The sequence below is a fragment of the Danio rerio genome, chromosome 20 (assembly GCF_052040795.2).
Source record: "Danio rerio strain M-AB ecotype USA chromosome 20, GRCz13ab, whole genome shotgun sequence".
NCBI lineage: Eukaryota > Metazoa > Chordata > Actinopteri > Cypriniformes > Danionidae > Danio > Danio rerio.
The window spans coordinates 30617895-30632093 of record NC_141040.1 but is presented as its reverse complement, the minus strand read 5'-3'; the positions used below and the strand labels follow the sequence as shown (position 1 = coordinate 30632093).

The following is a 14199-nucleotide window of genomic DNA, read 5'->3' as shown; positions in this document are numbered from 1 at the left end:
CATGTGGGTTTGCGGTTGGCGGTTCACTCAGCTGTGGCGACGATGCAGTAAAACTGTTATTTAAACTGTTATTACTGTTTATTTTAAAAATAAATAGCAGTATAACAGTAAGGGAACAGATTACTTTACATGCTACACTTTAAAAATAAAGGTTCTTTATTGGAATCTGTGGTTCCAACAAGAATCAATAACATCCATGGAATCTATCAGTTATATTAGTTCTTCATAGGGCTTCTTCATAGGCTAATTTCTTTGATTTTAATTGATCTTTAATTTAAAGAAACTAAACCAATTTAGGAAATCAGTGTAATTTCTTTAATTTCGTGGATGTGAATATTATCTATACTGCACCTCTTGTCCTGAAGGTGTAGCCATCTTTCATGTTGCTACACAAAACAAACAAACAACAATAACCAGAAGCCAATTGAAGCCATTAATCTGCCGATTTGTCCCGTCCTGTCAGATTTTCATACCTCATTCAAAAAGGAGGTAACACAGTTAGATGGCGAAATGTTATCTCTCAGATTGTGATAACAGTATACATTTTTTATGTGGAGTGAAATAACCCTAAGCCCAACCTATTTGAACGATTCAAATACAGTGTTGGTGTTGGCATGATCTGAGGGGTAGAATAAAATGTCAACTGAATTGAAGTCTAGTGTTTAGAAGTATTTCTTGGTCAAAGACAATAAAGAATAGGTTGACACATTTTTTTTCAAAACTGTCATTTGGAAGTTATGCATGCTAGAGATAATATCATGTCTATGCCAGCTATGAGAACTAAAAATTATAGAACAAACTTCAGTCAATGACTATGTCTACACTAGAGGTGATGTAACATTGCACGGCGAATTTGCAACAACTGGTTTGTTATTGTATTTCTGCTAAGCTCCAAGTGCTACTGACACGGAGGACAAATGTCAGTCTAGACAACTTCCAGGACCCAAATGGTTCTTCTATTTCATTGCTGTGAAAACCCCCATTGGGAACCATTGTTTTGTAGAGTGTCCCACAGGAACTACTGAAAATAAGAAGTAAAGCCTGTATGAATGCTTTCAGGAGTTGTCTGCCAGGAATAGAAATGCAACGTACAGTAAATAAGTGTAATTTTGAGCATGCATGCTGATGATAGACGAAACGCATACGCTGTGCAGGCTGCAGTTTAGCATGTGTGTATTCCATCAAATCAACTCACAGACTTGACGACCCTAAGGAATTGCCACAACATAATGATGGAATTATGGGGATTATCAGAGATTAGGATGATGTGGTACATATGTCAACATGTTTCCTCCGGCTACTCAAAGATACATTACACATGTCTCTCTTGTAGACTTGGATTGGAGACCTTTGTTCTTTTGTTGCCCATTGTTATTGTTGAGTGGTGCAGGCATCCTGACTGATGAAATCTAATATCCCTTGAAATGAATATTAGTGTCTTCTCAGTAGGTACTGCATGTCAGCATCAAATTTTCTTTAATACTTGCAAAAATACAAAATTGTATATATAAAAAAATAATAACTAGTCAATAAATATTAATAATAATATATTTCTATCATTTTATTGATTAGTTATTAATATTAATATTAATATTTGGGCGAATCATTGGCCCAGTAGTTAGTGCTGTTGCCTCACAGCAAGAAGGTCGCTGGGTTGCTGGTTTGCTCAGTTGGCGTTTCTGTGTGGAGTTTGCATGTTCTCCCTGCATTCACGTGGGTTTCCTTCGGGTGCTCTGGTTTCCCCCACAGTCCAAAAACATGCGGTACAGGTGAATTGGGTAGGCTAAATTGCCCGTAGTGTTTGAGTGTGTGTGATTTGAGTGTTTGTGGGTGTTTCCCAGAGATGGGTTGCAGCTGGAAGAGCATCCGTTGCGTAAAAAAACGTGCTGGATAAGTTGGCGGTTCATTCCGCTGTGGCGACCCCAGATTAATAAAGGGACTAAGCCAACAAAAAAAATTATAAATAATAATAATAATAATAATAATAATAATAATAATACAATTATAGAAAATTCTTTTTAGTATATATTTTAATATTACTATTATCATGTACTGTCATATTATTTTATTAATAATTCTATTATAAATAATGTCTTATATTTTATAGTATTTCTCTTGTTAATAACAATACGATGGTGGAAAATACTTATTTGTTAATTGTATTATTGTCTAAATTTTTATAATGATCATCTTGAAATGGTAGAAAGACCTTGTTTTTTATTTTCTTAGGTTTAATATTTTTATATATTATAACATTTGTTTTTAGTTTATCTATTAACATGTATGATTATTATTATTGTACTTAATAATAATAATATTATTATTAATAATAATAATAATAATAATAATAATAATAATAATAATAATAAGAGGAGGATTAAACCAATAAGCAAAGTAAGCAGCCACTTAGGGCCCCAGAAAACTTGGTGACCCCTAATAAATTCCTAGAAGTATAAATTAGTAAGAAGTATAAAAAACACATAGCATCATTTTGTATCGTATTTTGTATAGTGAGGGTCTAACAAATTAAATTTTAATGTAACAATAAAATCCACACAAATTTGACTTACACCCCTTAATCATGGAGCAGTTCAGCAGTCAAGTCAGGTAAAGATTCAGTTTTAAAAACAATTGATTGTTTTCAATTAATTTTTTGTTGTTGTTGTGAATTCATTTTACGAAAACAAATAATTTAAACTGTGGAGATTTCATTAAGATAAAACATGGAAAAGTAGATGCAGTGATATAAGAAAAATAAACTGCAAGATAAATAAATAAAAACATAATAAAACTACAAATGGTGCATTTTAGGACTGTTGGGCCCCATGGCTGGAACTGCTTAGGGCCCCAAAATCACAAAATTTGCCCCTGATAATAATTAATCTATGATAGAAAACATTGGGAAATCATTCAGTAATATTTTCTGTCAAAACATTATTATAACAATTATTTTTGCTATTGTATAATTCATTATAATATTTAAAAAATTACATTATCCTTTAATACAGTTGTTGATAATTATTCAGTATTCATAAACTTCATTATCCAGTTATTTCTTTTGATCAAAATAAGAAATCCCATATTCTCATAAAGCTGTTTGTCATACTCATTGTTGTTCCATGCAAACCAATCCCATGCAAACTACAGTGCTCAAGTAAAAAAATAGCATCCTAAATCAATACACAGTGCTATTGACGCATGTATTATAATACATAAATGTACGTGTATGCTATACTGTTTTACTATACATTTAATTTTATTATAAATAATACTCTGATAAAGTGTTGGTCTTATTTTTTTATGGAATTGTTCTTGTTAATAATAATGCAATGGTAGAAAATGCTCAATTACTAATTGTATCATTGTCTACATTTTTATAATCATAATCATCTTTAAAATGGTAGAAAGAGCTTGTTTTTAATTGATTTATTTTTTTAGGTTTTATATTTTTATATATTATATTATCTCTTGTTTGTTTTTAGTTTATTTATGATTATCATTATTGTACTTAATAATAATTATCATAATAATAATAATAATAATTCTAATTATTATTATTAGCATTATTATCATCATCATCATTATTATATGATACAAAACATGCATATTGTTATTATAACAATAATTTTGCTATTATATAATTTATTATAATATTCAAAAAATTACATTATCCTTTAATACAGTTGTTGATAATTATTCAGCTCATCAAATTAGAAATCCTATATTCTCATAAAGCTGTTTGTCATACCCATTGTTGTTCCATGCAAACCAATCCCATGCAAACTACAGTGCACGAGAACAAAAATGGCATCATAAATCAATACACAGTTGACGCATGTATTATAACACATATACGTACCTGCACAATGTATTAACATAACATGTAAGCACATGCTTGTTGTTTGCTTTCTGCTGGAATGAAAGATGGCTTTGACCTTTCACTCCAAGGATCAGGATGAGCTGATGCTATCTGTTTTGTGGCAGAGGTCAGGAGCGAGATAAAAAGCATCCTGTAGTGATCCACACACACACACACACACACACACACACACAGGCCCTCACTCTGTGAATGCAGGAGTCTGTCTTATCTGACCCATGTTGAGCGTCATAGTACCAGCATGCAAAACACAGCTGCATCATCACTTACCTGCAGCTTTGCTTTTAATTTGAATGCAAGATCCATTTTATTTCAGGCCGTCGGATCAGCGGCCCGTCTGTGGATTTATGAAAGCAGCTTCAGCCGCTGGTCGTCTGTCGTGATGCTTTATGGGTAGTGCAGTCTTTTGGGGTTTTCTGGGTATTATAGTTGCTGTGGTTGAGAGGCTGGCTCTGCGTGACAGCTTTACGGTGATATGCAGTGTAATAGGTCAGAGTTGTTAAAGTTGAGTGTGAATGATGTTGTAAAGAGTCTGGCGGGTTGCCAGGTGCAACTCAAACCTGCAATAAAGCCCCGCTCTTGCGTTCAGTCTTTCCTCACGATGACCATATATACATCCACTTTTATTTCCATCACGCTTTACGGCGGAGCTTAACTCACTTTCATAACGTTACATGGCACTTTTTAACGTGGGGTCCTTTTACTTTGCGCCCCGGGACGTTTTTCTTTTTACCATGCTACTCTGTTCTTGTCGAGAGAGAGAGAAGTGAAGAAATAAAGAGGGAGAGAGGGGTGTTCATTCTCCCCTGGCCTACTCTCTGGTATTTCCTGAAGGACTTTGACTGAGCGGAACCACCCTGGGCCCCACGGAGGGGAAAGAGAGAGAGAAAGAGCTTTTAAAAAAGAAAGACAGGCCAGAACGTAACACTTTAAAAATAAGCCAAGTGTAAAGCGTCCCAGTAAACAGGTGAATTTTGATTAATTCAGTTTTTAGGGATAAAAGTTGCTGTTTTTTTAATTTTGTTTTTTGGGAGGAGAGGGTGTGACAATATTGAATTGCTAGTTGTGAAAAGTACGACACTGAAGGAAGAGTTTGCGTTTTGTACATTTGCATTTGGCATAATGTTAATTTCATCAAAACAAACAACTAAATTACATCAAATTGAAAACAACCATAGTTTAATCTTATCTTTTTATAAAAACATAAATAAATAATAAAGATATTTACACTAAAAGTTTTGTTTAATTTATTTATTTATAAAGTGCAATAAAACAGTTGTTGATCATTGTGCTGGAAAAACTAGGGTTGTCACGATACGATCAATTCAGGCTACGATACTATACCAGCTGAAGTATCATGATACTTAGTGGTATAGCAATACTGCATTAATTCATAACTCAAATCTATGAAATAAAGCAAATTGTCAGAAATACTATATTTTAATATGTAATAATAATTAAATTCAATTCCCTAATTTTTGAAAACGTATTTGTACAGACATTCTCTGCTTTTTTGTATATACTGTGACTTAATGATAATAATGAAATAAATAAATCATTGATCACGCCATATGATCTGTCATGACTGCAGCAAACTACGATCCTTGTGTAGACAGTTAAAATGAAAGTAAAATAAAACGGTCTATTGAATATTTGCTGGCACAAATGTTTGAGCATTTTAGACTTTTTTCCATATGCAACATATTGTAAAACCGTTAATGATGATACTACTGTTTACAAACTACAGTGGCACTACCAGTATTTTGGAGCGATAGTATAGCGGTGCTACCGAAGTACCGGTAAAGTGTGCAACCCTAGTACAAACCTTGAAGCAAATGATCAAAAATAGACAACAGCAAATAAAACAACATAGAACACATCCAATATAACACACAGCATTAACGGCAAATAACAAGACACCAGATAGGTACAATAGGATACATTTTCTCTCAATTTAAAAGCTCTTTCTAGGAGGTGTAGCTTAAGTTTCCCTCTGAACAAAGATTCATTGGAAATTGTTCTAATGGACATAGGTGAATGGACAAAAGTGAATGAAGGACCTTTTTGGAGGATTTGTTTTTTTCTAAAATCATTGCTCTATTATTTTTTTTACAGTTATTTTAATTCAGGCTACACCATATATTAAAATAAAATTAATATTGTGATCTGGGTTTGGGCGGCTGGAAGATCACACAAACTTAATGAATTATGTATATAGTGGCTGTTGGTTCCCTGTTTATCAAGTAAAAACAGTAGAGAATGTGAAGATACTGAAAGCGAGGTCAAGGAGAAGTATTTTTATTCATTGCTGTTTGAAAATTATTAGGATATAAATGGTATGAGGTAGATATTACTGCTGTAATTAATTACAGTACAGAAAAAGATTTATTTTATCCCCTTAATGTTTATATTTCTTAAAGTAGGATCTTAAATGCGTCAAAATAATGGGAATGTGACCAAATATCTCTGAAATTGTAGTAAATTTCACAAATTATTACAAAGAAACTCACCGAATTAAACATGATATTCTAAATGATGTTTAAATAACAGCAAAAAAGCTTTGACTTCTTATTTATTTGTTTTTTGCCAATATAATTTTTCAGAAAAGAAAGGATGAGTCCATATTAGTTGTGATGATCAGGATTATACCATGAGTAAGGTTAATTTTTTAATATATATTATTATATATTTTATATTTAAAAACACAATTTAAAGGTGTAAATAAAGATCATTGGAGTATTTGTTATAAGAAAATAATATTTCTACTCAATAAATGTTAGGTTTAATTCAATGCGTGGTTTTTTGTAAAGCTTGGAAATTGTTCAAGCAGTTGCTGAGTAAAGCTTGTTTTCATGTTAATCTCCGACCAGTCACTTGCAGGCATTACATAAATTAGCAGTATATAACATTAATAATATTATCCTGTGCCGTATTGTAGTTTTCTAGAGTATGTTGGTAACTTTTGTCTACCAGCATTGCTTTAGTTTATGCCATGTGTCATAACTGTGTTTGTGTGTTGGCACTCAGACGGGTGTGTGTGTGTGTGTGTGTATAGTGGGAGAGGGAAGGTTAATTGTGGGCTGCCCTCTTTAAATGGCATGTCCCAGGCTCGTTATCTTGATTGAGTAATTAACTGTGGCTCTCGGCTCTCTTACTCACACTGTCAGCTTGCTGAACTCCTGACACCTCACATTCCTCGCTCACGCTCTTTAACTTTCACACAGCTTTCAATTTATCATCATTTTCCTTTCTCTCTGTGTCACTCCTCTCTCTCCTCCTCTTCTCTCGCTCTCCATCACTGCAGACAACACACATACACACACACAAACCCACACATTTTACTAAAAACATGAGTTAGAAATGTGAAGCGGCTTAGAATCATAATTCAGGTTGTGTTAAAGGGATAGTTCAGCCACAAAATGGAAATTGTGTCATCATGTACTCACTGTCATGTTGTTTCAGACCTGTATGAAAATACCTGAAATCTTTTGTGGAAAACAAAGTTTAAAATGTTTAAATGTTTAAGACAATGAAAGTCAGCGCAATCCAGTGTTGTTTTGAGCCCCAATATTATATTCGAATAACTCCTTTTTAAAACAATTTGAGCCTTAAGTTATATTTTTAAGCACAGTTTTATTTGTGGTAATGGCCATACATGCATTGTATGGGTCAAAATTAGCATTTGATCCATACAAAGTAATAAAGATCATGTTCCATAAAGACATTTTGTGCATCTCCTTCAGTAAATAAAAACGCCATTTTTTGATTTGTAATGTCCAGTATATTACAATATTGAGTTACTTCCCCAAAAAAGTTACTTTTTAATGGTAGGTAATATGTTACGCTACTTTTGCGCTACTTTTTCTGACTTGACTGAGGCATGATCTCTTTCAGAACTTGCACAGATTTTTTTTTCCTTTATTTTTTAAATAGAGGAAAAACATAAAAAATAATGTAACGTTATCTTAAGAAATGTAAGGCTCTGCTGTCTTCATTTCTGTCTGTTCCTGCATTCTCTCATTGTGTGCGGGATTCAACATGACTTCGATCATTTTAATTCAGCATTTTTTAAAAGCCGTTTTTGTAAACTAAAAAGTAACTCACATTACAGTTTTGGAAAGGTAACTCAAATATTATTACTTAATTTTTTTAAGTAATGCGTTGCTTTACTCGTTACTTGAAAGAGTTATATTATTACGTAACTAGCATTACTTGTGTTACACTACCGTAAACACTGCTTCAGACAGTTTAAAGTCTATTTTCTCTATATTTTAGTTAGTTATTTACTTTTGAACCCTCATTGTAGATTTTCAAATGGTTTTATCTAGACCAAATATTGACATACATCAATGAAAGCTTATTTATTCAGCTCTAAGATGATGTATAAATCTCAATTTCAAAATGTGTACCCTTATGACAAATTTTTTTTTTTTGAGTATATAAACTTTTTTCGCTTGTATAATAAGTTACGTTACATTTTCTATTTTAGGTAAGCTAAATTGTGTTTTAAAATAATTACAAATTTTAGCAACCAAATAATTCATGATTTTTGAAGTAGCAGTGACAACAATATTGTGCATATTCAGGATTGCTGTTCAGGACTGAATACCAGCACGTCAAGTTTATTGCAATTGAAAGCAATATTATTTTTTAAAGCTTAGTATTTTGAAGTTGCCTACTTCAAAATAACCTACTAGATAAAATGTTATATAAATAAATGTGATGTGGCTGTAGTGCTGAACTGCAGAACTTGTGCAAACATCAAACACTTTCTTTACCGTTCTTTTCAGTTACATTTTTGTTTTGTTATTAAAATGTAATTAACATCTTCATCTAAATGACTTTATCAAAAGCATGGATTCTCTGAGCATTCTCTAATAATATTGGCTCCTCGGGTGTTTTAAGCTTCTTTTTACTTCTAAATGAAGAAAGAAAATATCTTGACTATTGATTGATATATCTATTGACTGTGAGTGTATCATGGTCTTTAGCATTTTTACAGTTAAAATGATCTCTTTTTGTATTATTTTTACAGCTAAGCTCTTCTTCTACTCCCCCACCTTTACTAAAATCATAATAAAAGAAGACGAGCAGTGAAATGAAAAGCTGACTGAGGTAAATGTTGTTCATGCTGGCAGGACTCATGTTCGCTCTGCTGCGGTGACCCTGCCAAAACATGTAGACTCTCTGTGGCTTGTAAACACACAAACACACCGCCAATACCACATGTAAGCACACACAGATCCTCGGTAATAAACACGCTGTTCAGTAATGTGCAACTCGCATCTTGTCATTCAAGTCTGGCTTTTAGCACATTGACACTTTGGATTTTGCACTCTGTCTTTTGGTTTGGCTCTATCGTTTTCTTGTTCTGTGATTGGCTGTTGTTTGAAATGGGAAATCATTAGAGAGTCTTTGATCCCTCCTAAACATCCTGCATCAAATAACACAAATCACACACACACACAAAAATTCACGGCATGTAGAGAAGTCTGTCCAACAGGCGTGGATTTGGTGATCTGTGAAACATGTACTGGTGTTGTCTATTCATCCCGCTCTTGAAGCTTTCACATACGCGTGCATTCAAAGTGTCAGACACTTACGGTCTGCTGGAGAGGGTTTACATGATCACATAAATATTTATTAAACCCTTGAAGCAAGAATGTCAGATAGAGATGCCTTGCCTGATTTTTCGGCATTGTCTTATGTTACATAAAAAATGCTAAACCTTTTTTTGCATTGCTGTGTTCAACTGCTTTTAAAATGCTTTCAGATGCATTTTTTTATAAATACGTTTTGAAAACCTTGATGCTTTTTAGGATTGTTAAAATATAAAGTTCAAAACAACTGCTTTTGATTAAAACATTTTTACTGTCATGTTTAATCGATTTTATAAATCCTTGCTTAATAAAACTATTCATTTAATGTATTTAAATTCATTTAATTTACTTAATTTAATGTACTTTGATTATGTGTGTTCATGGGACAAATATGAAATGTCTATTTTCATGTCCACACTAAATAAATTCATTAAAGTGTCTGTTGTAATGTTTATAATACCTAATATATATAATATGATAGAAGTAAAAACTCTACAACTTTACCTTCTTCTGTCATTATTCAGCATAATAGATGCATTTATGTGAGAAAAAAACTTCTTTTGACCTTTACTTACTAAAATATTTCAAGAATAATTGATGTTGGAACTGGAACTCTACAGTTTATATCTACAGACTCTGTTGACGTATTTAGTATTAAAAAATGTGTTGCATAAGAAATAAATACAGAAATTAATGTACAATTTAGCAAAGAAAGTACTGGCAGCTAATGGTCCAGTTATTGCACCCTATCCATTTACATTAGCAACATATTGTATTAGACAACTAAAAATATCAATAGAAGTCATATAAAAAATATTAAAATTAAAAAAAGAATTATACATACATTGAAAATGAATTATAAATTTAAATCTAAATTTTAAAAATGATATATTATGAAAGCTGCAAAGACCAATTTGTACAGTGCTCAGCATATATAAGTCCACCCCTCACAAATCTGTCTTTTGAATTCATATTTTTAATAGGAAGCTTTACAATATTATATTTCTGCATATACATTAGATTAGTCAGTACTGAAGCCAAATCTGGAGTTTATTTAACAAAATAACTTGCGATAATAGTCTAAAAACTAGTACACCCAAATTTATAGAAAAATATTAAAAATATTTAATGCAAATTTGAAAAAAGCTGAAAAATCAAGAAAAGCAAAAATTAGAAAACATTTAGTTGAAATGTTGTAGTTTGTATTTTTTTCCCAATATTTCACATGAATCTGTGGTTAAAATATTATTTGAATAAATATATCTGTTTAATAAATGTGTTTTGTTTGAATGCACCCAAAATATATCACTTATATTCACTAAGCAATGGAGGAAAATATTCATTTTCAAAATAAGGTGTACTTATTCATACTGAGCACTGTACATGTTTACGAACAATATGGATATTTTGTTTGTGGATCAGGACACACTGCTTTTGTGGATTTGACCTCTTGACTTCTGTCCGACAATAGAGCACAGGACCATTGACCTGTTTATATGTGTGTGTATAGTATACAAAACAGCATGCTTAAATTGGTTTTATGTATACACTGCATATGATACATGCATGTAGTGTATTTTCAGTCTTGTGTAATCCAGACGCGAGTTCTTAAAAAAAAAAACAGCTTGACGTATGTCTAGGTCTGTCTTTCCAGTAGTCCTGAATTCCTTTAGGTTAAGTGCACAGTCACACACAATAAAAATACACCCATATGAAGATTATCACTTTTTTATATTGTTTATCTTCATTTTATTTACTATTTATGCTGGTGCGACTTCTGTTTTAAACCCTCAGATATATAGAACTACTTTAAACAAGCAGTGTCTGAAACCAAAATCCTCCTGTAACCTTCCACTGTGCAATTGATATGTCTTGACTTGCTGACTTTCTATTTAATAGCAACAAGCACTGATTCTCCAGCACACGCAATCCTCACCGCATTAATACCATTCTAGCTTACTTCCATTGTCGGGACGCAGTTTTGCATGTGAAGCCTTGGATGGGCGACAAATGCAGCTGATGCTAATTTAGCTTTCAAAAAAGTGAAGACTAATTATGATTAATCTGCCGCATTAATACGTGTCTTGATTATGATGGTTGCATGCCATTTCGCATGTTGATGAATGAATGCTATTTGGCTAATTAGGCTTTAAAATATGGTTATGTCGTTTAAATGATTTAATTGGAGCTAAAATGGAACCATGACTGTAACGTCTCAGGGTTCAGAATTAAAATATGGGCCCTTGGAACAAGAGCGCTCATTTGTCAAAACACAAAAGTGCTGTTGTAAATGCACATGTGTGTGTGTGCGTGTGTGTTCTGGCTTCTTGTGTAATCAGATCAGCAGCAAGGACACCCTCGAAACCCTTTACTGCCACCCTGAGAAGCACCTCTAGCTGCACAAGTGTGTGTGTGCGTGTGCGTGTGTGTGTGTGTTTGTGTGTGTGTGTGTTAGCGTCCCAGCAGGAGAACAGAAAGGGTTAGGCCACGAGAGTCACATAATCCATCATGCTCTGGCATTGGGAGAGGGCTGGAAAAGAGGGGGTCCTGGATGGATAGCCTGCCTCGGCCCTCACCTTCCCCCAGAGACATGGAGCTTGACACCTGTGTGTGTGGGTTGTGTGTGTGTGAGAGAGAGAAAGAGAAGAAGAAGAGTTGGGAGGTCCGGTTAATAAAGAACTTAACCACCCCTTTGACTTTTTTCTTCTTCGTCATTGTTTTTTTTCTCTCACTCTCTCCCCGCCACTCACTCTCATTTTCTCTCTTTTTCTAGGACTACTTGCAGGGAGACAGTTCCAAAGCCTTTAAGGTTCTAGGCTGGAAACCACGTGTAACATTTGAGGTGAGCGTTCCTGTATGAAATCAAAGCGCTTCACTTCCAATGCTCTCGAGATTGAGAAATAATCAGTGCTTGTGTGTTTCAACAGGAGCTTGTTAAAGAAATGGTGGACGCGGACATCAAGCTCATGCAGAACAACCCAAATGCCTGAACCCACACGCCTTCATCTCCACGCATGCCAAAGAGGCGCTTGTTTTGTGTTTGTGTAGCCAATGGAAGAAGCACTCAAATGCATTTCTGTTGCTCCGTCTGTCATTTTCTCTTCTGATAACACTTTCCCTGTGTTCTTAGGGTCCTTGGTTGTTGCCTTTTTACATTTTTAAATACTTTAATATTTATGATTGTGTGTTTGGATACTTAGTTGATTCTGTTGAAATGATTTTTATTCATTTTTATAAAGTGGTTTTTATTTGTAATCATGGAAAAAAGTATAAATAAGGGATAAAGGGTTTGTAGAGCTTTTTAAAGTTCTCTAATGCCGTTTAATTCATGTGATTGTTTAAATGGAAATAATGTCATTAATTGGTTTGAAAACGTTTTAAAAAAGTCTCCTGTTCCTATTTAAGATTCAAATACAGAATATGAAGTTCTTTCAAAGTGTGTGTTTACTGTGTTTTCAATGCATTTCAGTGTTGGTTTTGACCTCTGTTGTTTAATAATGTGGTATTTGTGCTGGCACTGGTAATTCTATATATATTTTTCAAAACTATTTTACTATACTACATTACATTATAAGAAGATGGAGTGATGCTCTTGTTTTATAGGTTTTTTGAACATAGCAATTTAGTATGTGATAACAGTCAATTTATAATGTTTTTTTTAAGCATTGTTTTAATTATTTACTCATGTATTTGAATTAGGCTAAACACATAGACTAGTAATGCTGACTCAGTAGGCTAAAAACAAAAGATTTGCAAGTTTTTCAAAAATGCTGGACTGTTTCAAACAAATTCAAAGGTTGGGCTACATTTTTTATTTATTTTGATTCAGATTTAACTCAAGAGTTGGATTATTCCATATTTTAACCCAATTTGGGTGGATCCATTTTTGAACTAGGTGTTTTGCAGTCAGTCACCGCGCCTGCGCCGTTATATTTTGAAATTAACGGTCAACTTAGGTATCATTTTCTGTCATCTCAGAAGCGAAATATACGGTAAAGGTAGTCAGAAATCGGCGCGTGCCAGCTTCCACGGGTTGCCTGGCGGTCACTGAGCCCCTCGCGTCGAGCACAACCGCTCTCTTGTATTCGGGCGTCCACGAGGCCTCGCGGTCCTTCATTCCAGATGCTCGAGCTCGGCCCACCGCGCGCAGCTTTGGGAGCAGTAACTCGGCCTTGTAAAGCAGCTCATGTTTAATCACCTCTGACGTCGGGCGCAGCTGGGCCACTGAACCCTGTCAGTGAAGACATTGCGCTGTGTGCGAAAATCCTCCATCGTGTTTATTTGTAATGGCGACACGGTTGTCCTCATCAAAGCAACAACAGATTCAAGAGACCTCAGTCAGCGTAAGTGTCCTCAAGCGATGAGAGAGAGACTCGGTAAAATCAGTTTCTTTTACACGACTCGAGAGGCCACAGATACTGTAGTCTATTCGAAGTGCCAAATGAAGGTCATTTGACACCGACCTCTGAAGAAAGTGGGGTCTTTGAGACCCTCATAAGACAGGCGATAGTGGGAAAGGTTGATGTATGTGTGTTTGTGTTTTTGAGAAGGCATCTCGAGCTAGTGGAGTGCCATTTAAAGGTCTTAAACAGCACGGCAGTGTGTGAGCGGGCCTGATTAGAACCAGACGGCGCCTCGCCGGTCCGCGAGCGTAAAAAGCACTTTTCCACTGGCCAGGGTCGTGAGCTCCACCGCATACAGGTGCACAGGCCGCGAGCAGCC

At 34.3% G+C, this 14199-nt stretch overlaps 1 protein-coding gene and 2 long non-coding RNA genes across 18 annotated transcripts in view; all 3 read left to right on the top strand.

The window, feature by feature from the left end:
* Positions 1-12913, top strand: part of gmds (GDP-mannose 4,6-dehydratase) — a 112363-nt gene extending 99450 nt beyond the window's left edge. For both annotated transcript variants that reach the window (NM_001102475.2, NM_200489.3), the window contains 2 exon segments: positions 12251-12319; positions 12405-12913. In NM_001102475.2, coding sequence (NP_001095945.1) covers positions 12251-12319; positions 12405-12467 — 132 coding nt within the window. In that variant the 3' untranslated portion in view covers positions 12468-12913.
* On the top strand, positions 6802-10622 carry LOC147832222 (uncharacterized). The gene is made up of 2 exons (XR_015518455.1): positions 6802-10121; positions 10165-10622. It is a non-coding gene; the product is annotated as an uncharacterized LOC147832222 (long non-coding RNA).
* Positions 12914-13344: 431 nt separating the features above from the next.
* LOC137488655 (uncharacterized) overlaps positions 13345-14199 on the top strand; it is an 81706-nt gene continuing 80851 nt past the window's right edge. For 6 of the 15 annotated variants that reach the window (XR_015518444.1, XR_015518443.1, XR_015518437.1 and 3 more), the window contains exon 1: positions 13366-13820. This is a non-coding gene — a long non-coding RNA (uncharacterized LOC137488655). Of the gene's footprint in view, positions 13821-14199 lie in introns of all 15 variants that reach the window. The other 9 variants (XR_015518448.1, XR_015518440.1, XR_015518439.1 and 6 more) reach the window with 4 other exon arrangements.